This window comes from Wyeomyia smithii, chromosome 2 (assembly GCF_029784165.1).
Source record: "Wyeomyia smithii strain HCP4-BCI-WySm-NY-G18 chromosome 2, ASM2978416v1, whole genome shotgun sequence".
NCBI classification, from domain to species: Eukaryota; Metazoa; Arthropoda; class Insecta; order Diptera; family Culicidae; genus Wyeomyia; species Wyeomyia smithii.
The window spans coordinates 23,934,961-23,962,385 of NC_073695.1; the positions used below are offsets into that span (position 1 = coordinate 23,934,961).

The 27,425-nt window shown below is 36.0% G+C and overlaps 1 protein-coding gene across 4 annotated transcripts in view; it reads right to left on the reverse strand.

Moving 5' to 3' along the window:
* Nucleotides 1-27,425, reverse strand: part of LOC129719467 (protein bric-a-brac 1-like) — a 376,548-nt gene that overhangs the window by 15,981 nt on the left and 333,142 nt on the right. For 2 of the 4 annotated variants that reach the window (XM_055670807.1, XM_055670808.1), the window contains one exon: nucleotides 3,469-3,516. The exons of the other annotated variants lie outside the window; for them this stretch is intronic. In XM_055670807.1, coding sequence (XP_055526782.1) covers nucleotides 3,469-3,516 — 48 coding nt within the window. The remainder of the gene's footprint in view (nucleotides 1-3,468; nucleotides 3,517-27,425) is intronic. 4 annotated transcript variants of the gene reach the window in all.

A 27,425-nucleotide genomic window follows, 5' to 3' on the forward strand; every position in this document is an offset into this window, starting at 1 on the left:
ATGCTTGTTTTCACTTTCACTCAAGAGTGTCAACAAATATCAACCCTAGTCGTAGCATCGAGTTGTTCCACACGGCATGAAGTTGCATGATTATATTAACTTGCAGAGAACAGAACAATCGATGCGTCCTTGCAAAAGGTCTCTGGTTACCCATGCCTCTGTCCATTCATAGAGACACGACCAGGTTCTTTACTAACGACAGAGGCTCTAAATATATTCGGAACAATTGTTTGTATGGAAGTGAAATGGTTTATTTGGCAAAGTTGTAGAAGATTTAAAAATGTGAAACTTTGCTGAACAAACTTAATTCCTATCTTCAGTGAGTAAAAAGTTATAAAGTATATTATAAGCAAGTTCCTCAAAATTTAGTTTTGGCACTTAGCTTTTGTTAATTGCATTTTACGAAAACACGATGTTCGGAGGAATTGTAAGAACATACAAAACAAATATTTTTGCACAAAATCACACATCTTCAGAGCTTTTCCTTACAGAGTAGATTTTGGTTTATTTTTTTATAACTTCAAGAACGTATTCTTTTAGAAAAAAAACGAATACAAAAATATAGTTCAAAATTAAATACCTCAAAAAACTCACTTCTTATGAATCTCTATTAATGATTAAAGACATTTTTAGCACCTAAACGATATTGATCGGTATAGTCTCTTCGGCAAAGTTGTAGAAAACGTAAAAATATAGTAGCTTCTCAAAAACGAGTCGTGATTTCAAAAAAAAAAACAATAGCACAAAATGGCATGTTTTGCCCATAGAATCATGTACGAACAGCTTCTACCAAAATAAAAATGGCCTATTGAAATAGTTGGCCCCTTTTTGTGGAATTGCTCGTTTAGATTCTGGAATTAAGCAAAAGAAGAATCTTCCCCTGCAATGCAAAGATGACATAGAAAGCAAATAACAAAGTAGCTACTAATCAAATATTGCATGTAGTTGGAACAATTCCCAACCGAGCGCCAGAATTGTTGAATGCGACACACACAGCGAGTCGCGAAAAAACCCTGTTACCACTGCTTTCACCTTACTGGGAAACCCAGGGAAAGTGACAAAAAGCCAATTTCCTGTATTTAAACTCTTGTTCAATCAATTAATTTATTCATAAATAAGTACCACCAGTTGGTCCGGTGCGAGCGGAATGATGGCCCCAGCATGCAGACACACTGTGGGCAGCAGCAACATTGGCGAAATTGTTTCTCACTGTGCTGATTGTGGTTTCCGAACAGCAGCGCCACCTCGCATCACACTTCAACCAACCCGACACAGCGCGTTTGCCAGGACTTAAAATCCTGGTCCCATTCAGATTATTAATATTTCATCGCAAAAATAAATACCAAAGGTAAAACGCAAGACCGAACGAAATAATTCAGCATAAACTGGGTGTCCATTTGGGACAGACACAACATAGTTCCGGTGGGGTCTGCCTGTGTACGGTTTGTTTTTGTAGCTGTCCGCTTATTTTAATACCTGCTACTACTTTGGCCACGTTCGAACACCTCCGTGACAAGTGTGCCCCGTTTTTGGGGTGGTGGGTGCTGAGGGGGGCTGCTTCATGTGGTGACTCAACGTGCTGCGAAAGTGTCACACGAGTTCGGAACGGGAACGGAAAAAGGCAAATATTTGGGCAGGATTTTCGCGTGTTTTCCTCGATTTTTTTTTTTCGGGTGTTGCATACGCGCGAGACTCTCTCGATTTTATTGACGGCAAAGGTGGTAGCACACATGATTATTTAATGGGATTTAATTCGTTTAATGTGGAAAGCCGAAATTGACCGTTGTAGAGTAGGGTTGGGGGGAAGGGAGGGGGTAATTTCCAGCGGTTCTTTGTCAAGCAGCTGTCCGGCCGATTTGTTGTTTCGACAATCGCAAGATCATTAATTTATTGGCCGCACTTGGCTTCCCAGTTGGAATTTTGCCTGTTTCGACCGAGGAGATTGATTTTTGGCTATTAGTGGCAATCATTTCGGAACAGATGATAAAGTGGTTGATTCTTCTATTTTTTTTAACCAATGAAGTGATCCAATCAATTAAGTGGGAACGATAACGCCCTCAAATAATCCTCGAGCTTGTAAAGATACGCACACAGTTTTGTTGTACCTCTATTCGGCATAAACCTAGTCAAATAAGCTATGAAGTTATAATGGCCGTCCTGCACATTGTTTAATTGGTCTACCGATAGTAAATTACAACTTGCCATTTCACAATTTGAAAGATACAAAACAAGCATTTAGGAAAAAGTAGAAAATCAGTTCCTTTTCGTATTGACTCTGCCATAGCCGTGCGTAGGTTTTTCATATGGGAGGAAATTAGAATGAATTAATTTTTAGGTTGGTTCATTTTGTATATGCTATGGGTTCCATAATGCAGTCAGAACAAACTGTTCGATGTTAGATGCGAAGTACACTAAGAAACCGTCTTGAACAAGACGATTAAAAATTGATTGGAGTTTAAAGATTTAGACTCCCCCTTCCCCCTTCCAATGCGCACGGCTCACACGTTCCACACCTGTTTTCCAGAGGACACTCGTACGCCTAACAGGCAGGAGCTTTGAAGAAGAAGAAAAAACCCGGTAGGAGCATACCTGCCACCAGTTTTTTTTCTTCTTTAAATTCCGCTCACGAATCACGATTTGCCCGTTGAATAGAGCACATATATACACACCCACATACCGACGCGGCGAACAAGGAAAAACAAAACAATCGAATTTCAGACTCATGCAAAAGTGCAATTTGTGCATGTTGTAAATGAAATTATGAAAAAGTAATGCCCCGGAATAAAGGGCAGGCCAGAAAAGTTTTACTGTTGGTTCTCGCCTATGTTGTTGTTGTTGGTGGTGGCGGTACGAAGAGCGCAGTTCGTACGGAGGATGTGGCGAGTTCTGCAGGTGCAGAGCAGATCTGATCGAAGAAAATCGATTGTTTTTGTTAGTGTCGACGGAAGGGGTGCGGGTGGTTTGAGTGGTACGGAGACAAGGTGAGTGTTGCGCTGTAACACATATGGGAAGGTATGAATCGGTGGAAATCTGAATATCGACTAACACCCGGTGTGCCGGCGGTCGTTGGAGGTGGGTTTTTCTGTATGTTGTTAGGTCAGGTTAGGTGGTACCGGAGAAAAACTTTAATTAAGTTGTTCAACTTCATCGGTGTGTTCGATACATGCTGAGTGTGGAATAAACGTTCTGTAAAAGAAAGCTTCAATATGTACTGTGCCATTTACTTCTTGGAATGGAATGAAAACTGAGGCGAAGGAGCGGAGTGAATACTTGCTTCGACAATTTTAAATGGATTCAATATTTGGGGACTTCTTTTCCCATTTATCAAATCAGCCCCAGACCATAATTTAATAGAAGGGAGAAATTTGGCACGTTCAATATGTACTTCGGGTGCAGCTTCTTTTCTGGCACAGGCGACGCTCCGAATACTTAATGCAGCATAACATATATGATGTATTGTGTAATTACCATAAGTTGTCGGTGGTGTGCAAGCAGCTTCTTTCAGTAGTTGTGTGCCTGTGAGATGGAGGGAAGAAAATTGGAAAGTTAACTTTTGATGTCCAATACATTATGAGTCTACTAGAACTTAGAAGTAAAATTGTTTGCTCGAAAAACGGTTATGTTTTTGATCCAATAGTGCTTGAATATAAAACTCTTGAACTGTGACAGAAACTCGTTAGCTGGTATTTATGAAGAGCATGAAGTTAGAAAATAAAAATTGATAAACTGTCCGATTCTTAAATAAGATGCCATAATACATCTCATTCACAACGTCACTCGATATAAACGTACAGGTTATCTCAAAATAAAATATCTTCTGGAATGAAAGATTATAACGTTTTAACAGTTCCTGTGAATTTTGGTGCCTTTACCCAGCTCGGAAGTACGTAAAGTCTTCAAAAGTTTATTTGAAGTTTTCCTGTAAGCTATCGTAGAAGCAACGAACCCAGCGTGCAATTTCTGTATGGGCACCCAAATTCATAGAAATGGTTAAAATGGTTCAGCTAGCAAAACCTGTGTTGATCAGTGTTATTATACTTAATGATATTATTTTAAGGAATGAAACAATTTAAAACAAAACGATTGCTTAGACTACCGAAAACTGATGAAATAACCCATTCAATCCACAAACAAAAATATTTCAGTTCTCTAAAGTAATGAATATACGAGTTTTTTCCTTTTTTTATTTCCTTTTTTCAAAACCAAAAAAAAAAATTGGGTAAAATTTCAACAGTAGATACGTAATTGGAAATGTTATTTGTTGTCACAGAAGAGTCCGCTGTTGCTGATAACTCTTATAAACCAGCGTGATCGAGACCAGTGTCGTCTGTGTCGTTCATGAAAACACGACAAAACAACGGAAAGTGCTCTGTTTTTCTTTTCGAACTAATTTCTATTTTTATAACGACTTTTTACCCATCAACATTCAAGTTCATTAAAGTAGACAGTGTATGTACTTAGCGAACAAAAGTTATCCAACGAAGCGTGATTTCCGAAATATGCACCAAAAATTAAATATGCGTGAATTTTGGCATAGAAAACACCACGTAAATTCTGGAATCCACAAAACATACTATACTGTACACCGTGACTTTGTTCACTTTTAAGAATATTTCTTTAATTTGCAATATAATTTAAAAAATAGTACTGACATGTATTGTATTAGTTTATACAAAATTTTCGGAATAAATATCGAAGATTGTCCAAGAAGTGAAAAGAATATCTAGAACCTCCAACGCAATAGATTACTTCGACCTAACTTAGTGTTGACGAATAGCTTAAAAAAGCATCCTAACCAGGCTTCATCAAGTCTCTCGATTTTTGCTCGCATTTCCTCCTCTACCTGTTAATCGCAGAGTTAATGCAGAGTCCACCGCAGGCCACGTTGAAAATATTCGGAATTTTCCTAATTTTTACCTTCAAAAACATCAAATGTAAGCAAGTGTAAGCACAGTTTCTGATAGTGTGCCTGAGAGCCCTGTTTGTACTCTTCAAGAATCAATGTTAAAAGTTTGCAGAAAATTTGCGTTTTTGTAGAGAAAGATGAATAAAAGTTTTTCATTTTTTCAGTATATTTTGAATTTTTCGGTGATTTAACAATGAAATTCTTGGTATATCATACCAATTTAGTCTAGAACACATGGAGAATACGAAAAATTGGTATAATTATCCGTTTGTATACACTGACGAGTTATTGTATAGTTTGACAAAAAATGAGATATGCCTCAATTAACGTGGTTTATGGACAGCCCCTTGTCACTACAACTACAACTTTCTCATCTAACAAAATCATTAACAGTAGAAAATAACAATTTGACAACAACAAAAATAATTTTGGCCGTAAATTCTAATTTTCCGACCATTGTGACAGGGTTTTAATCCACTCACAATCATCGCGTGCGAGGGTAAACAATTGTTTTCTCTCTCAGTTTTTGTTAACTTCTCTTTTACTAAAAGCGAAGTTGGTAAAAAAAACCAAACATGTAGGTTCACATTGAAGCCTGACAGATTTTGAGTTAAATATTATAGAAAAAATTCAGAAATGCTGCAGAAGGTCCAATTCGTACTGTTTATGTCGTGCCCCAGAGCGATGAGAACAGTAAGGCAATTTCTAGATGATCACTGAACAATTCATCGTGTTAGGTGACATGTGTGTGCGGATGAGTTATTTACAAGAAAATCTATAACGAGCGTCTTAGCAGAGTGATTGAGAAATCAAAGAGATAGTTATCGGTTTCCGTTATACTCTACTAATTTTTTTTGGAAATAAATATTGAAATTCAGTCCGCAAATATATATTTCGACTGTGACGTACAGTCTTCCTCAGTGCTTATGTGGACTGATCCACATAAGCACTGAGGAAGACTGTACGTCAGAGTCGAAATATATATTTGCGGACTGAATTTCAATATTTATTTCAAAAAAAAATTAGTAGAGTATAACGGAAACCGATAACTATTTCTTTGATTTCTATTTACAAGAGTTTCACTCGGCTTCTGTTCTTTCAAATTGAGAACGTTTTTTCGTCAGAGAAACTATCACTCTGCGCTTTCTCAACAGCAGATGGTGTGATGTACATTGAATGTAAGCTCACAGCTTTGAAGAGCGGAGAAAATTGTTTTCAATTTAAGATCAACAACAGACATATGCAAGTCACAATTAGGTAGACCATATTTATTTGTCAGCCAGTTTAAAATGTACAGGATGTAACCGTGTGAGTGATACACACATTTGAGTGCCTCCCGATGCAAACTAAAACCAGTGCACAGTGGCCCAATAAGGCAAAAAGTGGAGCTTGGTTCCAAAGCGCCTTTCAACTTCATCCTAGCTTAAAAATGTCTTCGAAACAAATGTTTGTGTGAATGACCCGCAAAATTACAAACTGTCAAAAAATATGAAAAGTTTACTATACTAAAAATAAAAAAATACTTTGTGTTAAGAGATAGAAGAATAGTTTATTTAGAAAAGTGAAATATGAAATTTTGTTGAATAAATGAATACCCTATCTTTTTTCGGTACAAAAATATGAAGTACTAGCTGACCCGGCAAACTTCGTCCCGCCTATTTTAGTGTTTAATTTAATAATTTTAAACATTTCAAATTCATTGATTCCTTGCGATTGGATTATATCGTTTAAAAATGATTGGTTTTATCGGAATGACAACTTCCTCGTCTTTTGACTTTTGTACATGACCTCTATTCCGGATATATATTGGGTGCATTTCAGTTATTTTCGTTGTTTTCCAGAAACTGAAAGTGGTCATCTTCTAATTCAATATAGTGTCCAGGGTCAATGCTTAGCTTCTCTACATCATTTCGATTACGGACATATCCATATTTAGTAGTATTCGGTTATTTTCGACTGTTTCCCAGAAGTTGTCATTTTTTAATTCAAACTGTTGTCTAAGGTCAATTTATAGCTCCTTGCATAATTAGGGATCCGGTGATACTCATATTGGGTGGTATTTGGTCACTTTAGGCTGTTTTCCGGACACCGGAGGTCGCCATCTTACAATTCAAAATGTTGTATGAGGTCGATTTGTGGCTTCAGTGCATCATAACAATTCCGGAAATACCCATGTTGGGTCATTTGCCGCTATTTTTCAGAAACGGGAAGTCGCCATCTTGGATTTCGAAATGGTATTTGGAGACATGCCAGAAGAAGGAATGGTGTCGAAACATTATTGACATGTTTGTTACACCTAAAAACATTCACCTGCCAAATTTGGTTATATTTGCTTGATTGACAAACAAGTTTTCTACCTTAAAGCAGACAAGGGTAATAAAACTGTCGTCATGGACAAAACTGACTATGATGAACAGATGACCCAAAAAATTGATAACGGTCCATATTTTAAACTACGAACTAATCCACTTGCTGATATAGTAAAACGAGTTGAGAACACAATTAAAGACTGCAAACCCACTTTGGGCGATACATTACAACATCTTCGAGTTTCAAATCTAGTTCTTGCAAGAATAAAAGGCCTACCAAAAATCCACAAACCAGAAAACGAAATGAGGGAAATTATCTCAGCTGTAGGGGCTCCAACAGAAAAAATAGCAAAGTGGTTAGTAAAGCTAGTGGTTTCAAGCTATGCCCAGTAAATTCCCAAGTCGATCGATCGGTTAAGAGCACGGAAGCTTTCGTTGAAAATTTGAAATCTTCGGGTAACATTAAAGCGGATGAGATAATGGTCTCGTATGACGTGACGGCTTTGTTTCCGAGTGTTCCAGTGAATGAAACCATGAATCTGCTTGAGGATTGGCTAATTCCCCAATATACTGATAGCACTTGGAAAAAGAAAGTCGTGAGTCTCATGAAACTAACCCGCCTTTGTATGAAAGAAAATTATTTCACTTTTCGAGGTGAATTTTACAAACAATCAAAAGGAGCTCCAATGGAAAATCCTCTTTCTCCCTTCTTATGTGAGCTATTCATGGCAAACATAGACACGAAACAACAAATCAGAAACCAATAACCTTTTACCAATCCGGTGGTGGAGATATGTGGATGATATTTTTTGTATTTTGAAAGAGACGGAACTTGAAGCGTTTTTCACATCTCTTAATAATATTCACAGAAATATAAAATTTACGATTGAAAAGGAACAAAACAATAGTCTTCCCTTTCTGGACTTTGTTGTTGTTAGAAAGTCTGAGGACTTAGAAATTGAGATTTTAAAGAAGCCCACGAACACAAAACGGGTAATACCCACCACTTCTAGTCATTGCTTCATGATACATCGGATGGAAACCCTACTCCTTAGTGAAATAGCCAGGAAAAAGGAATTGGAATACATTTTCGAAGTTGCAAGGGTAAATGGTTATAATGAGAGCACCATTCATGCCATTATAAACAAAAAGAAGCGGATTCAATTTAGAGAATCTTTTACAACGCTCACCCCAATTACAGAAGACCTGAAAAGAATAGCTGTGGAATATGATGGAGCCTTAACACGTCAACTTCACTCAAAATTCAAAAGATTTGGTATGGATATCGTCTACACCAGTAGGAATACCCAACTCAAAACAATATTGGGCTCCTTTAAGGATTCAATTGATGGATTGAATAAAGCAGGGGTTTATAAAGTTGCTTGCTGCCACTGCAAAAAGGTTTGTATTGGGTGAACCAAAAGAAACCTGGTAATCCGTTTTATAGAGCATATGGCAGAAGTCAGCCGAAATACGTATTTGCGGACGGTATTCGATTAGAGGGAATTCGATTTTTTTGTAGTAGAATTAAATGGAAACATAACCTATTCTCAATATTCAATTCCATTCTACTAAGACGCTCAAAAAGAAATTTATTTATATTTGCTTGATTGGTTCTCGAGCTGTGCGTAGTTTGAGTTTCATTTGTATGGGAGTTTTAGTTGGCTAGTTCTCGAGATAAGCAGAAATTTGTGACCGTTTGTTATGAACCCCTCCCTCACAGAAGAGGGAGGGGAGTCGAAACACTATGAACATACTTGTTACCTCTTAAAACATTCACATACCAAATTTGGTTGTATTTGGTTGATTGGTTCTCGAGCTGTGCGAAATTCGTGTTTCATTTGTATGGGACCCCTCCCTTGTAGAACTGAGGGGTGTCAAACCATTAAGGATACATTTGCTACTCCTAAAAACATCCACCTACCAAATTTGGTTCTATTTACCTGGTTAGTTCTCGAGATGTGCAGAAATTTGTGTTTCATTTGTATGGGACCCCTTCCTTTCAGAAGAGGGAAGGGTATCTAATCAACATTGACATATTTGCTACTCCTAAAAACATCCACATGCCAAATTTGGTTCTATTTACTTGGTTAGTTCTCGAGATGTGCAGAAATTTGTGTTTCATTTGTATGGGAACCCTCCTTTGCAGAAGAGGGAGGGGTTTCGAACTATCTTAGTCACCTTTCCCGGCCCCTAAAACCCCTATGTATAAAATTTCACGCCGATCGGTTTGGTAGTTTCCAAGCCTATTTGAATCAGACAGACAGACAAAGCTGCATTTTTATATGTATAGATATCACATGGAACTTACTTAAAAGTTAGTTTTTTGTACTTAACTTTTGTTAGTTGCATTTTACACGAAAGTGTTGTTCGGAGGAATTGTTAGGGCACACAAAACACACATTTTTGATAAAAACCATATATCTCCAGGACTTTTCCTTACGAAGTTATATCATATTTTAGCTTATTTTTTTCGGAGACTTTAAGAACGTATAGGTTAAAAAGAGGCAAGTGGAATCATGATGTCAATACTTTTCCTTGAAGTTAAGCTAAAGCACTATGAACTTCTTTAGGTTCCATTTGTCCCAATTCACCCATATTAGAGTACGTCGAACATATGTTACGATAGGTTTTCATATGTGTTAAGAGATAGAGGAATGGCTTATCCGGCAAAGTTTTAGAACCAGCAAAAATATGAAACTTTGCTTAACAAACCATATTCCTATCTTCATTGGGTACAGAGTTACAGAGTAACTTCTATAAAAGTTACTTAAATGTTAGTTTTTTTGTAATAAACTTCTGTTAGTAACATTTCACAAGAAAATGTTGTTTCAAAAAAGCATTCGAACATACAAAACACACGTTTTTGTTGAAGGCCACACATCTCCAGAACTGTTCCTTACAAAGCTAAAGCACATTTTAGCATATTTTTTCGATTACTTTAAGAAAGTATAAAGTAAACGGGCTGATAGCAGGAATCGTAGCTGAGTTACCCATATTAGATTTCAATAGGGCCAGTATCAAAATGATTGATTATGTTACAAAAACAGTGCGTTGGATTTGTATCATGCTCTTTGCGATAATTTAAAACTATAACAGAAAAAAACACCAAAAAAAAATTCTGAGCGAAAATGACAAAATATTCAAATGTCCATAACTTTTTTGTTTTTCATTTTACCATCACCAAATTTTGACAGATAGTGATAAATATTGTCGTCTTCAATGCGCAAAAAAATTAGATGATTCGTGATTTAGAAATTGAATGACAGCAATAGAAAATTTTTCAAAATCACGTTTTGCTTAGAAAATGCTGCTCTTTCAGATGACATGAAGAACTGATATAGCTAAACAACCCATTCATCTTACCTGATAAAAGTTCTCTAAAGCCCGAGGTGCTAAGGTGATCCTTGGCAACTTCAAATTCGTAAAGTTTTGACTTCAACGGAAAGGTGCTACAGTTAATTGATAAGTTCAATAGAAAAGATTGGTATTGCAAATCGCATAATGGTGCAACACGAAAATCGTAATTGAAAGTTTCCCGCTCTGTCCTTCTAGCTGTCAATACAGAATAAGCAGTTAGCATTGCAATTGGTCGATTATCTCGAATAATCGATTGCTTGGTGACGATGAAACGATTCCGATTACTAATTACGAAAACGTAATCGATCAGTTGGGAACCGTAGTCTAATTTATCTAGTCTAATTTATTTATTTATTTAATTTATTCATATTATATGAATCTAAACAGCAAAAGCACTGTCCCATTGTTCAGCCTCCCAAGTGGGCCAAATTCAAAATATTCTTCGGTTAGGTTCGAACTAAAAATGCGAATTTAGTTACATTGCCAACTTGTTTTAGCATGTGTCAGCTTGTCGCCCATTGTGGATAACAATTATGCCGGAATTAATCTGCAAGGCAACCCACAAAGCCCGGCTGGCGGATACATGGTATCCAAACAATCCACAAATTGACCACACACTGTCGGTGCATACTTTCCACACGGTTGGTAGAACTGTGATACCGACAGTAACGATGGTCAAAATATAAATAAAGCGATCCTTCCACAAAATTTACCATTTCAATCAACATTTTCCCTTTGTGCGAAAGAGCCAAAAGAGAAAGAGAGAGGGAGAGTCTCCGCCAAATAGCTCATATTAAACGTTCAATGAGGTAAATTATATTGAGTTCGAATAACCGCACGTCCCGTGGTTTCGTCCAACCCACCGGGAGCGAACCGGCCTCCGCTTTGTTGGGATTCCCATTTTCACACCGCTCGGATTAAATAAGGCGGCCCGCCGGTCCGGTCGCCTTTTTTCTGTTTTGTTCCTGTGTTGCTTTCACCCTTCAGCAGCCACCGAATTTATGTCCCAATGCGCCAATTCATTCAATTTGCGCTATCCTGCACTCATAATTGGAGAACGTGCGAAAGCGGCTGCCGTTATTCCGATTGCATCACCCCGCGATTGATAAATAAATCGGAAACTCCACCGAGGGCAGGCGGCACGGCGGGATTGAAACAATTCGAATTTCGGCTGGCGGCTCATTGATTGGTCAACCGGAACACCGGCGGTGGCGCGGTGGCCCGGGCTGGCATTATCTGATAATCATTTACACGTTGTTCGGGGGATTTAAATTGGTTAATTGATTGTTTCCGAGTAAATTTCTCCGAACTGGCTGAAAGCTGGTGGGTGGTGGCAAGCCGGAACCGTAAATTTTAGAGGTTATTTGAAAGTGTCCTAATTAGGTGTATCATTTACACGCCAGACAAGTTGTTAATGATTTGTTGTGTCTGATCAATTAGCTTCAGTTAAAACTAAGTAAATGGAGCTTCAAATAACAAATTTCGTAAAATAAACAACCTCCTTCAACATTCAACGGAACAAAAACTTCGCAAAAAAAGCTGTAGCATATCCGCTCCCACGCTGAAAAATCTCGCAGAGCTATAAAAATCCCGTTAGTCACTGTTTGACAACCGTTTACACCGAAAACAACGTGTTGAAAGTGGTCAATTTAGGGATTTATCAATACACATTTCAAGCGCACTTCCCATAATCGACACTCACACCCGCCCCGGCCGTCATGTCATTGCCTCCCCTTGGTTGAAGCTTCCACACACCGGTGATGTTTGCACTGCACTATGAATACCGAACCACCGGGTGCTATTCTAGTTCTACCAAACGGGCTTGGGGGAAAGGCAACCGATTGGCCCCAAACACTGGCAAAAGAAGGCGGGGTTGAAATGCAATTCACGCGCGAAAAACAGCCAACTATGTGCGCCGCAAGCCCGGCATACTGCGAGGAGTGGGCAGAACGTGTGTGGAGTTTTAAAAACAAATCTTTCACACGGCTAGCCGCCCACTCCACACACCCGGCACCGGATGAATCGGCTGTGGCACTACTGCAGCGTTGCACCAGGCCCGCTGAGGATCACTGGCATACCCCGGTACTGTATATTAACGATGACATCGATGCACTCGCGTGATCTGCACGCGACACACGCAATATGGTTTGCTCGGGCAACAACCGCCTGCCACCCCCAGCGAGAAGTCAGGAGGATAAAGCAAAAGCGGAACTCCGCAGCACCAGTGCAGTGAGTGACTTTCGACTACAGCTGCCAGATGGCAACGGCGGCGGCGGAATGGCTTGCAACGTTTTCACATCGGTACATATCGCGATATGTTAATCGGTGTGAGCTTTGACAGCGAAATCACTCCAGCTAATTCCCACGATTTGTTTTCCTCTCCCCTTCCCCTTCGGCAGTGTCACATTCACACACATCGGAACGTCACACCCCGGCATGGTTTGGCTGGCGCGAGCTGTTGACTGACGGTAATTCCTGTCCACCGGGAAGAGAGTGACACGCGGTTATGCTTTTGGGCGACCTAATTCGTACCGGTTTCGAGCAGCCGATCGCAAAGATGCAATTAACGTGGACGCGAAGCGTACGTGAAGTAGCAACTTGATTAACTTGGCGGATAGTTATCGAACGGGAAGATTAAGATATTATCTGTTTTTGGGTAAGGGTTCAGCGTGGTTTATTTACTGGTGTGAATAATGTAAGTTTGAAATTTGACCATCGGTAAACGTAAGAATCTGTCAAAAATAAGGTCACAATTAAAAAAATAAAATCCATCGTATATTAGTCCCAAGTACTTAACCTTGTCAGACCAATCAAAAATAACACCCCTTTAATCTTGATAACGTGACTATTGTTTGGCTTACGAGAAAACATGATCAGTTGAACTTTAAAAGCTTTTGGAGAAATTTTCTACTTTTGCAAGAAGATCGAGGAAATATCTAAGCTTTTCGCTATCATACAACACAAAGGCTTATTCCTTTTACGGAATGACTTGTACTCTCAGGTGCAGAACAATGACATTGTGCATCACCTTGTGCCGTGTCAAATGAATGTTGTGTGAACAAAAAAAAAATGACATTGTGCATCTCGGAGGTAAATCAGGAAGATCCGGAATGAATCTCTCGCACAGAACCAAACCCAACACTAAATTTTGAGGCCCACCGGCTCTTACTGGGAATCTATTAGATTACGAATTCTGATTAACTAGCAGAAATGTTCGATCAGTTCAATAATTTTATTGGATCCATGATTATAAAAATTGTAAACCCCAAAGTTAACAAATTTCGCAATCAAGCCTTTATGCCACTTTTCACAGAATATTTTTTTCGAGTACAAATATTGTTCATTAAAAAATAAGTTCTTTTAGTGCATTATTGGAAATAGTTGTGCAAATATATAAAACTGGAGACACATACGAGATAGTTGTCAAAATTCTCTCATGTAAAATAGTTGGTTAAAAATTTATGTCTATTAATAAAAATATACACTAGCAAAAGAGTGAAAAATCCTTATTTTTAATTCTTATGCTTTTTGGTGTCTGGGGTTGATTAACAAAAGGTGAAAAAGTAAAAAAGTGTATAAGTAAATAAATAAAAATGTAAAAAAAGTAAAAAAAAAAACTTAAATATTAAAAAGGTGAAAAGTTGAAACTTTTATTTTTATTTTAGTAAATAATGAAAAAGGAAAAGTGCAGGGAAGTAGAGAAGTGAAAAAATAAACAGTGAAAAAGTTAGAAAGTAGAGAGGTTAACAATTAAAATAGTAGAAAGTGTAAAAGTAAACAAGCTAAAGTTAAAAAGGTGGAAAAATAAAAAAGTATATAAGTAAATAAGTAAAACGCAAAGCCTTGGTGCTACATTCCGATTCGGAACTCGGATCTTCTGTTTAATTTACACAGACTTCACAGCCAACTGTGTTAGCGTACAGGACAATTGCGGGGCTAGCGCTACGATCCTAATGATACTAACAGTCTCTTCCGAGCCGGGACTCGAACCTACGACGATTGGCTTGTTAGGCCAGCATCGTACCTCAAGATCAGCTGGAAGGTTAAAATAAGTAAAAATCTAAAAGAGTGGAATAGTGAAAGAGTAAAATGTTAAAACGTTGAAAAGTAACAAAGTAAAAGAATGAAAAAGTAAAAAAGTAAATAAGTAAAAGGTGAAAAAGAAAAAAGGTGAAGAAGAAGTAAAAATGTGGAGAAGTAAAAATGTAAAGAAGTAAAATAGTAAAAAGTAATAAAAAGAGTAAAACAGAAAAAAAGTGAAAAATGTAAAATGAAAAAGTTGAAAAGTAGCAAAGTAGATAAGTAAAATATAAAAAAGTAAACAAGTAAAAGGTGAAGAGGTAAATAGGTAGATATGTTAAATAGGCAAAAAAGTATAAGAATGAAAAAGTCCAAAAACAAAAAAAGTTAACAAGTAAAAGAAAGCAAATAAGCAAAAACATAAAAAGTTATAAAGTAAAGAAGTAAAATAGTAAAATTGTAACAAAGTTATGAATTAAAAAATAAAAGAGTAATATCGTAAAAAAATAAAAACAAAAAAAAGTGAAGAAGTTAAATAGTAAAAATTTTGAAGGAATAAAAAATAAAAAAGTAAGAATGTAAAATTTATTAAAAATGGGCATGAAAGTGAAAATATATACAAGAGGAAAAGTTAAAACTTTTAAACAAAAAAGTAAACAGCAAACAATTAAAAAAGTAATAAAGTGAAAAAATAAAAACATAAAAGAGGTAACGGGTCACATGTTAAGAAGTTAAAAGCGAAAAGTTAAGAAGCAAATAGGTGAAATCAGTGAAAAAGTAAATAATTGAAAAAATAAAAAAAAACTGAAAAGTGTTTAAGAGTAAAAGGAAGGCAAAAAATTCAAAAGTGAAAAATGAAAAAGAAAGAGGAAAAAAGCAAAAGAAGTACAAAAGCCAGAAAATTAAAAAGTAAGTGTTAAGTCTTAAGTCTTAAGTCTTAAATCGAAAGTTTAAAGCTAAAGTCTAAAGTTTTAAGTATTTAGTCTAAAGTCTAAAGCCTAAAGTCTAAAGTCTAGAGTCTAAAGTCTGAAGTCTAAAGTCTAAAGTCTAAAGTCTAAAGTTAAAAGTCTGAAGTCTAAAGTCTTAATTCTGAACTCTAAAGTCTTAAGTCTAAAGTCTACAGTCTAAAGTCCAAAGTCTAAAGCCTAAAGTCTCAAGTCTCAAGTTTAAAGTCTTAAGTCTAAAGTCTAAAGTCTAAAGTCTTAAGTCTAAAGTCTAAAGTCTAAAGTTTAGAGTCTAAAGTCTAAAGTCTAAATTCTGAAGTTTGAAGTCTAAATTCTGAAATCTTAAGTCTTAAGTCCAAAGTCTAAAGTCTAAAGTCTAAAGTCTAATGTTTAAAGTCTAAAGTCTAAAGTCTAAAGTCTAAAGTTTAAAGTCTAAAGTCTAAAGTCTTAAGTCTAAATTCTGAAGTCTAAAGTCTTAAGTTTAAAGTCTCAAGTTTGAAGTCTAAAGTGTGAAGTCTAAAGTCTAAACTCTGAAGTCTTAAGTCTTAAGTCCAAAGTCTAAAGTCTAAAGTCTAAAGTCTAAAGTCTAATGTTTAAAGTCTTAAGTCTAAAGTCTAAAGTCTAAAGCCTAAAGTCTAAAGTCTAAATTCTGAACTCTAAAGTCCTAAGTCTAAAGTCTAAAGTTTAATGTCTAATGTTTAAAGTCTTAAGTCTTAAGTCTTAAGTCTAAAGTATAAAGTCTAAAGTCTAAAGTCTGAAGTCTTAAGTCTAAAGTTTAAAGTCTAAAGTCTAAAGTCTAAAGTCTAAAATCTAAAGTCTAAAGTCTAATGTTTAGAGTCTAAAGTCTTAAGTCTAAGTTCTAAAGTCTAAAGTCTAAATTCTAAAGTCTAAAGTCTAAAGTCTAGAGTCTAAAGTCTAGAGTCTAAATGAGTAAATAGTAAAGAGCAAAGAGCAAAGAGCAAAGAGCAAAGAGCAAAGAGCAAAGAGTAAAGAGTAAAGAGTAAAGAGTAAAGAGTAAAGAGTAAAGAGTAAAGAGTAAAGAGTAAAGAGTAAAGAGTAAAGAGTAAAGAGTAAAGAGTAAAGAGTAAAGAGTAAAGAGTAAAGAGTAAAGAGTAAAGAGTAAAGAGTAAAGAGTAAAGAGTAAAGAGTAAAGAGTAAAGAGTAAAGAGTAAAGAGTAAAGAGTAAAGAGTAAAGAGTAAAGAGTAAAGAGTAAAGAGTAAAGAGTAAAGAGTAAAGAGTAAAGAGTAAAGAGTAAAGAGTAAAGAGTAAAGAGTAAAGAGTAAAGAGTAAAGAGTAAAGAGTAAAGAGTAAAGAGTAAAGAGTAAAGAGTAAAAAGTTAAGAGTAAAGAAGTTCTGTTCGCTATAGTTTTATTTTTCAAATTATCAGTGTTATGCACTAGAAGAAATAGTAAAAATAGTACGTTTTTTTATAAGAGGAGATGTTTTGTGATGAAATAATTATTTACTAATATTTATTCAGAATTTATATTGTGTGTTCTGCCACAAAAGGTGACATATCGACACTATTACATATATTTCAATTTTTATTTCATTAAAAGATTGTAAATGCTTCCGCAGTTAAGTGAATATAGTAGGAAAATTGTAAACCTACTTGTCAATAAAAAAAGAATTTAAAATTAAGCCTTAATCTAACCTTGCACCTATCTTACTGACTATAAAGTGAGCTAATCGTTGTAATTGAGGATTGCAACGATTTTTGTCGGAACTTATTGATAATTTGGTTTGGCATATTTTCTAATGTTTCCACATTCGTAAGCCTGTGTAATTCATTCGTGCTAAACCAGCGAGGACACTTCAATATCATTTTCAGAAGTTTATTCTGAATCCTTTGAAGCATCTTCTTTCTGGTTGTACAACAACTAGTCCAGATGGGGACTGCATATAACATTGCTGGTCTAAATATTTGTTTGTAAATCAACAGTTTATTCTTGAGACGAATTTCAGAACTTCTGTTGATTTGGTGGGTTTGAGAAAAGAAACTCTTCGTTTATGAGGAAAAATAATTAATTTTGTTTTTGATGCATTAGAAGAAAGCTTACATTTCTGCAAATATGAAGAAAATATATCTTGACTTTTTTGCAGCCTACTACTTATGACACGAAGGCTTTTTCCTTTTACGGAAATGCTTGTATCGTTACAAAACATTTCCAAGCGATTGCATGATTTGAGAATGATTTAAAACAAGGAATTTGGCTTTTTTTTAGCCAATTAGGGACGTTGAGTGCATTTTTGCCTGTGAACAACTGTTAAGTGGCAAAAAAGGAAGGGTTTCCTTCATCGCATAGTGACAGGTGATGAAAAATGAATTCATTACAGCAACCTAAAGAAAAGCAAGTTATGGCGTCTGCCCAGTCATGCTTCATATGTTTGTATTTGGTGGGAACATGTCGATGCCATCTTTGAGGAACGGTATTGACTTTAATTGAAGCGATTATGCTGAGCACTGCGTGGAAATCGGCCACAATACGAGCTTGAGGCACGAAAAAGAGATTCAACTGCATGACAACGCTCGGTCTCAAGCTACCAAAGACAATTATTACAATTATTATTGGTTCCATTCGATGGTACATGGTCTGGCTGATCGGCAGTTCAGATCACATGAAGACATAAAAAAAATGACTTGAATCGTGAATAGCCTCAGAAGACGAAACCTTTTATCGCAACGGTATACCACAAAACATTAAAACAATGGTCGTAGTCGTCCGAATCTTACAAAAAAAATGTCAACGTTATCCGAGCTCTGGCAGAAATATGGGTCACAGTTGTAGTTACCAATGGGCAATACTCTCTATGATTCATAGATCACTATTTAATTTAAATTAAAGCTGCATTTTGTAATAAAACACCAGGAAAATTAATTGAACACCTAATACAGAAACTATTGAGAAGAAATTTCAATAGAGACATACCGATGAGTTTCAAAACACACATCATAACACCAAGTATCAAGTTTTCGATACTTGAACACAAAATGCCAAATTGGCAATTAAATAGAGAAAACTAATTTATAGTTTCCAAGAAAAGCGTAAGCTTACTATCATAACAAATTCAGAAGTAACAATTCTTCTCAATCAGCCCTCTTATACCTTCATATTCTAATCTTTCCTTAAGCAATGCACCATATTAGATATTCTTGATCAGCAAAATTTAAATACCTGTTGCTACATTCAATCACCAGCACATACCATAAATTTGAAGTGTTTTTCAATCTTGTAATTTAAATCATTGTTACTAAAATTAAACTAAAAATAACTATTTTACTACTTCCGCAGTATTTTCCCACGACAATGCGTCAGTCGAAAATAAATACGAAACGATATGAGAAAACTGTTCTATCACGCATTCGAAACAAGTTTTTTTTCCAGTCGGTCATACAACCGTAAAACTGCGCTAGATACTATAAGGTTGGAGGGTGATAAGCGTAAACTATTGAATATTTAACCGGCAATGACCGGTCAAATGAAGCTATTGAGAAACACGTGACAAAATTCTCATAAATTTGTGGGAAAAACAACACGAACGTTTTGATTTGAAAACTTCGAATTAAATTTTGTTAATATTACTAATGAATAAAATTACAATATGTTACGAATCATTGTGTTCATTGTAATGAAAAAATTTGATTAAAGCTTCGGTGTTGGTGGTCGAATCACGCGGCCACTTTTCCACTTGCCATTCTTTTGTAAGTACATGATGCATCACAAACAAGGTTTACTCATCCAAGGGAAAATATTTGCTTAAATGATTTTAACTAAAAACGGTACGTTTTTGTGGAACGGTTCTCGCGACGAAGTATTGTTTGGTCTTATTTTATGACGGGCATATATCTAAGTCTAAAACCGGCATATTAATGCTAAGATGGAAATGAGTCAATGAAGGTATAAAAAGACAGGTAAGGCCGTTTGTTTTACCACATTACCATAGGATTCCTCGCGACAAAGCTAAGCCGTGAAGCGTCACATGTCAACACCACGTGATTATTGACAGCTATTGATACGCTCTATCATCGCAGCAGCGACAGGAAAAAAAAGTCGACCATCGCACCATATCATTTTCTCTTTCATATGTATATATGAAACCTCATCACAAAACGCACATCGCCGTCATCATCATTAACATTCAACATAGGCGTAATAATTCAATTTCCATTTATTTTATTTGTCTGGTTTTGTTTGCCCTCCTCCCCCCCCCCTTCTCCTCTGACCACCACCTCGTTCGGCCGGCAGTCTTCAAGAGACCCCGTCAGTATCTTACCGAATGGCCCACATTTATTATAAGCCGTATAACTCAACCGGTGACCGAACGTGGTGCCATCTCGTTCGCTCTTTAAATTACACACATATATTCTCTGGGCCATACACAGCAATAAACAATATAGTAATTATAGTTAAATGAGCACATATCTACGGTGCCTTCTGCCCCCTCTCCACCCCACTGACGGCCTATAAGTACCCCCGCGCACCACTCGTTCGCCCTGCGAAAGCCGTCATTTACTCTCGTTGAAGGTTTGTTAATAATAAATTTCAAGCAAATGTTAAAAAGCACGTTATGTATATAAATGCGGTGAACTCACCTGACGAGAGAGGTGAGCCACGGACAGTGGAAAGCCAAGCATCGAACGGGGGGTGGTAGGGAGGAGGTCAGAAAATACAATGGATAGGAGTCGCAATGATAAATGGATGGTTTTATTGTCTTCTATTACTACACCTATTAGCGATTTTCCAAGAAAAACAACGCGCGCGCACTCGCCGCTCGCGTCTTTCTTCACCAGGCCTAGGCCCCTCCATAACGGGCTTACTGCTGTCCAGGGAGACGTTGCTCGATTGATGAAAAATGTTTCATAATCGTGGAATTTTACTGCGATATGAAATGGAAACGGACGCACGAGCGAGTGGCAGAGTTGGTGGAATTCAGATTTGAGGTTCTTTTTTATGTAATATTGACCAAAATTATAAAAAAATGGCAGACAAATTTTAAAATTTCATCACTGATACAGAAAATTACGATTATTTTATTTACGTTTTTTGTGTCGCGCACAGACCGAATGTCACAAGAGGTAGCTGTGAAGCCGCTGCGTAAGTCTCAACAGTCCCGATTCCGGGGCCAGGGCTGTGCAGCGCGGCGGTATAATGGAAAGAAAACATAAAGCCAAGAAATATTTTTATTATTGTTATAGCCACAATAAATAAGCCCGAATAATAATAATAATCTCCTTCTTTCGATTCGCATCTCCCGTCGCGTTGAGCGGCGGGTGCTGGGGTGGTGTGAGGGGCGAATGAAACAGTCCCTGGACTGTGGGCCCTTACAATTTGCTGTGCGCTGCTCAGCCCGATTCCGATCCAATCCGTATATTCGATGGTATTTGTTTAAATTCTTGTGTTAATATAATAAAATAAATATGAGCCAGTGAACGTATGCGGAATTGGATACGTGTGAGTTTGATGGAGCCAAATGGAGAGCATCCGGGCGCGGCTTTGACAGTAATTTCTACTGTTTGGGGTGATATTTTGACCGCTTATGAGAGGTCAGATTAAGCTTTCTTCGCATCTTGCTGGTTGCAAAACAAAACCTGCGGCAAAATAATTATTTTTCGACACATTGGCTTTTCAATATTTCCGAAATTTGTTGTTAAGAAGTTCGGATCTTTACTTTACCGAGAAAACATGTTGCAGTTAAGTGTGTGAATTCCCGAATATTTAAAAAAATATTTCGTGAATTTAAAACAGCCAAAGAAGGTTGAGTGACTTGGTCATGCAACATTCCTAAGTACTGATGTAAATCAGCAGAAAAATAATGGACTGAAAATAAAAAATCTGGGAATAACAATTCGTTAGCCATCCAAACTTTTAGGGAAATCGCATTTTCTGTGATTGGATCAAAGTGGGAAGTATAAACTATTTGCATTGCTCTACTCTAGCGGTTTGTAATCGAAACCCTCAAGACTAGGTATTTTTGGCAATAAAATAGAAACGGTACATTGCAGAACTTTAAAGGAAAATTGAGTAATTGAAATTTTCTTTGTATTACTGTGCGAAGAGAGACTCTTATTAGGAAAAATAATGGTTAAACAATGAAAAACAGAAAAATCGAAACGCTTGTCGTGTTAGACCCGCTGTCGTGTTTTGATGTGTAATCAAGCGAAAATGTCACTCGGGAAGACGGCGAGTTGATTTCAAGAAAATAGTCTTAGTTATCAAAAAAAAAAAAAAAGGAAAAATCTTCAAAGAACGATTAATTGAGGAAGTGTATCATGATCGGACCAATTAAGACATTCTTCAAGGTACATCGATTTTCGTTTATGGCATTGCCTGTATGCATCGAAATATAAGTCACACTACTGGTTTTAATGTTATGGGTAGGTGTTGGGATGAGAGCTTATAGCTTGCAGCTACAGTGCTCACGCCTATGTTTAGAGCATCTTTATAGTTAAATTTACCAATCAAATTAACCTCTGATCATTTCATGGGCTTTTAAATTTTATAAGCAACTGAGGTTTATTTCTTCCAAATAGTTAAATTTACCGAGTTTTTTTTTACTTTATAACAAATAATCGTACCAAGGTAAGCTATAGCACGACGAATATCGCCAGCAATATTTAGCTTAAAACTGGTAATGTGATTTTTCCCGAATAGAAAATTAGAGAAATCATTTGTTTCGAAAGCTGGCACTGTATATAATTTTACCAGAATGAATGATGTCTCCAACATGATATTTTATCCAGCTAAACTACTGAGTAAGTACATTTCCAGAGCCGAATATCGTACCCTCTACTATTGCGCCCCGTTCCTAACACACCTCGATCAATTACTCTGGATGAGGAATAATTTTGCCAAAGCCGAATTCACATTTTCAGTTCTCGTTCATTTTTCGCGTTCTCGTAAAATTAGTACTTTACAGAAACATAAAATGTAGTCGTAGGATAATGAAAGGAAATTAGTTTGTAAAGCGTTTGTGATCTTTCTATCTTTATGTTCTGACTCGGTAGTAAGAGAATTGTACCGGACAATGAACAATTTTGTTAAACTGTTTTGGTAATAGTATTACTCAAAATTAATTGAACTTTTTGTACACTTCAGGAGAAATTTTTTGACGATATTGGAAAATATGTGAAGGTAATTGCCATCAAATAATAATGCAATTTCGCATATGAAAAATGGTTTGTCAATAATTTATAGGCTTCAAAGTAACAAAAATAAAATGAATTGCTCCATGGCTAATAAGTTGTACTCTCATTTTTTTCTCAAAGTGTTCATTTGTTAACCGCGGATAGTTAAATATCGAATGTGTATTCTTATGTTTCCCTTATCCACGTGACCACGCCTGTTTGCAAAATTTTCTCCTTACGGTTTTAAATACAAAATCGCACTCAGAAAATTTGTTTTTCTTTTCATTTCCGACGTGACAGCGAGAAGACTGTCGATTATCAATTTTTGCTCAAAGTTATACAAATGACGTCATCTAAAGTGAGACAACAATAGTTTATTAAGCAGACAATGTGTGCAGTAGGGAATGCGAAGAATAAGCGAACTGGAAATATGGTACAGATTTGGAAAAATATACTGCATCCCGACGGGACTTGAACCCTGTCTCCGGCAATGTTAACGGGTAAAAGCCGTTGTTAAAAAGAGAAATTTAGTTCGGAAGACAACAATAGGTTTATTATTTCCTGGAAATTCCAGAAGATTCATGAACGCTGCCAAAAAAAATTGAAATAAACCATGAAGAAGACAATAAAGGATAAAAATGTTACTGTTACTGTTCTGAAACTTTATATTGCATCATGTGTGCAATTTGACCAAAAATTGACACTTTTAATTATAACTGTTTACTATAATTTTTTAACATTTTTCAAACCTTCTACAATGTAATTTTTATGGGCCAATATTTTTGCTGAAAATTGTAGAACAATTTTGGAATGGCCAATAACTTTATATAAGATATGAAATATGTAGAAAATCTTAGAAAAAAGTTATGTTGAAAATTATGTTTCAATTTAATTTTCTATATAAAATTATTTATATCTTTTTGAATACAAGAGATAAAAATTTGACTTCTTCGGCAAAGTTGCTAGCAGAAGCCTCTACTACAACTTTCTTGAAGACACTGGCTTTCTACCTCATTGTCCTTAAAAAACTAATTTCTTCATATCTCTCCTAGGAGGATTAAAAAAATTAAATTTTAGAAGAAGAAAATACAAAAAAAACTTTTCCAAATGAAGTACATCACTAGAATCGAATATGAGGACGCGTTTAATTGAGACCACGAAAGGGAACATGCACGTAAAAAATAAATCGGATCCTTTTTCAAGGACTAATTTGTTTAGTAGGGAACGGTGCGTTTTAGCACCTCCACAAAATTTTTTTTTTGTCGTTCTGTGGTAGTAGTCTCCTATTACGTCGCTTTCAGGATGTGCGCATATTTTTAACGCGAATTCAGGAGTTAAGGCGGGTTTTGAAATTTACATGGTTTTTTACTCGCTACGCATCCTCACGTCAAAATCGAATTTAGTGTAAACAATAAAACAACACAAATTGACAAATCGAAGCGCGTGCACCGTTCTAGAAACCAGATTTATTTCAACTAGTTTAACGTGGTTCAAACGTCAATTATGCGGTCGTGTCTCACAAACAACCCCTGATGTTTACTTTGACGTAGAAATACGTCTCTAAGAAAATTCCGTTACAGTTCCGGGGACAAAATTTGTGCAATTTCAAATAATTAGATTTAGATTTTCTTCGTTCTTGCAGCAATCGATTAAAAGATTAGTATCTGCCAAAATGCAGAAAAATGTAATTTATTTATGCGAAATTTTGTACTATTGAAAATTTTTAAATCTTGTTGAAACGTAGATTTCGACCAATCAGAACTAAAACTGAACCGCTTTCCCTAGCATAGTCGACAAAATATTATACCCAATTAACCGGGAATGCAATCTTGGGTTTATATAAAAGTCTGCTTTCGACTCAAATTAATGTCACATGAAATATCGATATGCAACAGCGTTGCGTGGCATTGACAAATTTACTTGAATTTATTAATTATTCATTCAACGCAATAGATAATGCAGACCAAGTACACACTCTTTATACAGACTAGAGCGAGACATTTGAACGCATCGACATACCGATGCTACTCTTCAAATGGCAAAAAATGGGTTTTAGCCAGGACTTTTAAAATGAATTGAATCATATTTAATTAACCGCCAACAAACAGTTAAATTAAACGGACAAAATTAAAATTCGATTCAAGTCACTCCTGGTGTCCCACAAGGCTTGCTCTTGGGACCTCTTCTTTTCATCCCACTGTGGTTCAAAGGTCCATTTCGACGCGCTTAATTGATAACTCCTCGTACGTTGGATATAAAATATTGACGTCTTCAGCAAAATCAATAGGTAGGACCCCCTGCGTCTTTTGGTGCTATGAGATTTGTGATTAATCTCCCTAAACGTGAGATGCATAATCTATTTTTTTGTTTCATCGAGATACAGGGTTGATGTTTTTGGTAAAGTTATAAGTAAAACCAATACGACCAACTTTGCTGAAGACACAAAATGCGTATCTCTTACTCAAATTGACTTAGAGAGTTTTGATTAAAAATAGACCTGTCAAAACACATTTTTCAATGAAACATATTTTTTTCTATTTTCCACGCCTTCACTATGTTCTACAAAGTTGTTAGTAGCATCAATATACACAATTGTCTGGAAGATACTATATTCGTATTGTTTAAAAAACTATGAGTTATGGACAATTTTTTAATTTTTTTCGCCTTATTTCAAACCTCTGTATCTTCCTTAGGGACAGTTAGATGCAGATTTGGCAGTCAGCATATGAAAGTATGACAAAAGAACTTTTAAACGCTGATGGTTTCGCTAGTCCACGACTTTCTGCTGAGGAGTTTTGTTTATAACAAACAACCTCGTTTTTACTCTCTTTAATGATTTAACCAGGTGAAATACTAATATTTTAAACCAAGATACCACGTTATAAGATCGTATCTATGGTGAACATCCTACCAACATGTAAATTTCAGATGCTTGCATGCATAGATACGAATTTATTACGTGATATCTTGGTTTACAATATTAGTATTTCACCTGGTTAAATCATTAAAGAGAGTTAAAACGAGGTTTTTTGTTATGAACCAAACTCCTCAGCAGAAAGTCGTGGACTAGCGAAACCACCAGCGCTTGAAAGTTCAATTGTCATACTTTCATATGGGTCATTCCATACGAAGTGTACATGCCACTTGGACACGACCATCACAGATTTTGTTCAAAGTTGGGGGAATTGTTCATCTATTGTCTCTTTCGAAAAATCCCAATTTTGGTGTCGATTGGAACCCCCCCCGCTCTCTAAGACCCCCCTCTTTATTGCAAAGTCGCGCAATTTTTGTCAAAAATCTATTTTTTCTTTTTCTTACAATTCATAGATGTAGATGTCCGAAAAACACTGATAGATGGTTCTTGGAGGAAATAAACCAAGGAATCCAGGAAAAAGATAAGTTTTGACCGGAAGTGTTAATAAATTGTTTTTGTATTTGAAAAATAAATTTACATTTTTCGGCAAATGCAGCCATTTTTATTTAAAATTCGATAATTTCATCGTGTTCCTTGGAAAATTTCACATAAGAAACAACTATCATCCCGAGGTAATATGAGCCAATCTCGAGATATAATATTTTTACGAGAAAAGTTCTAAACTTCGTAATTATTTTATTTTATAATTTATAGACGTAAGACACCCGAAAAATATTGATAGGTGAATTTTGAAGAAAATAAACCAAGGAATTCAGAAAAATATTGTTTTTGCTCGGAAGTGTTGCCAGATAGGTTATTTTTGTATTTTAAAAATAAATTTGCATTTTTCGGCCAATGCAGCTAATTTTTTTTCTAAATTTGATGGTTTCATCGTGTTTCTCAGAAAATTTTACTTGAGAAACACTTACCACCCCGTGGTAATATGAGCCAATCTTGAGATATAACATTTTTACGAAAAATTAATTACGAAATTCAGAACTATTTTCGTAAAAATGCTATATCTCGAGATTGGCTCATATTAAGACGGGGTGATAAGTGTTTTTTACGTAAAATTTTCCAAGAAATACGATGAAACCATCAAATTTAAAAAAAAATTAGCTGCATTCGTCGAAAATTCAAATTTAGTTTTAAAATACAAAAAAAAATCTATCTGGAAACATTTCCGGTCCAAAATAATATTTTTTCTGGATTTCTTGGTATATTTTCTTCAAAATTCACCTATCATTATTTTCCGGGTGTCTTACGTCTATAAATTGTAAATAAAAATAGTTACGAGTTTTACAACTTTTTTCGTAAAAATGTTATATCTCCAGATTGGCTCATATTACCTCGTAATGATCGTTGTTTCTTACGTGAAATTTTTCAAGGAACGCGATAAAATTATCAAATTTAAAATAAAAATGGCTGCATTTGCTGAAAATGTAAATTTATTTTTCAAATACATAAATAATTTATCTGGCAACTCTTCCGGCCAAAACTTATCTTTTTCCTGGATTCCTTGGTTTATTACCTTCAAAAATCATCTATCAGTATTTTTCGGACATCTTACGTCTATGAATTGTAAAAAAAAGAAAAAAGAGATTTTGAACAAAAAATGCGTGACTTTGCAATAAACAGGGGGATCCCACAGAAGGGGGGGTATTCCAATCGACACCAAATTTGGGATTTTTCCAAAGTGACAGTAGATGAATAATTCTCCCAATTTTGAGCAAATTCTGTAATGGTCGTGTCCAAGTTTGTGCTTTTCCGTGGTCACTTCGTATGGAATGACCCATATGATGACTGCTGAATTTGCATCTAACTGTCCCTAAGGGGCCATCCACA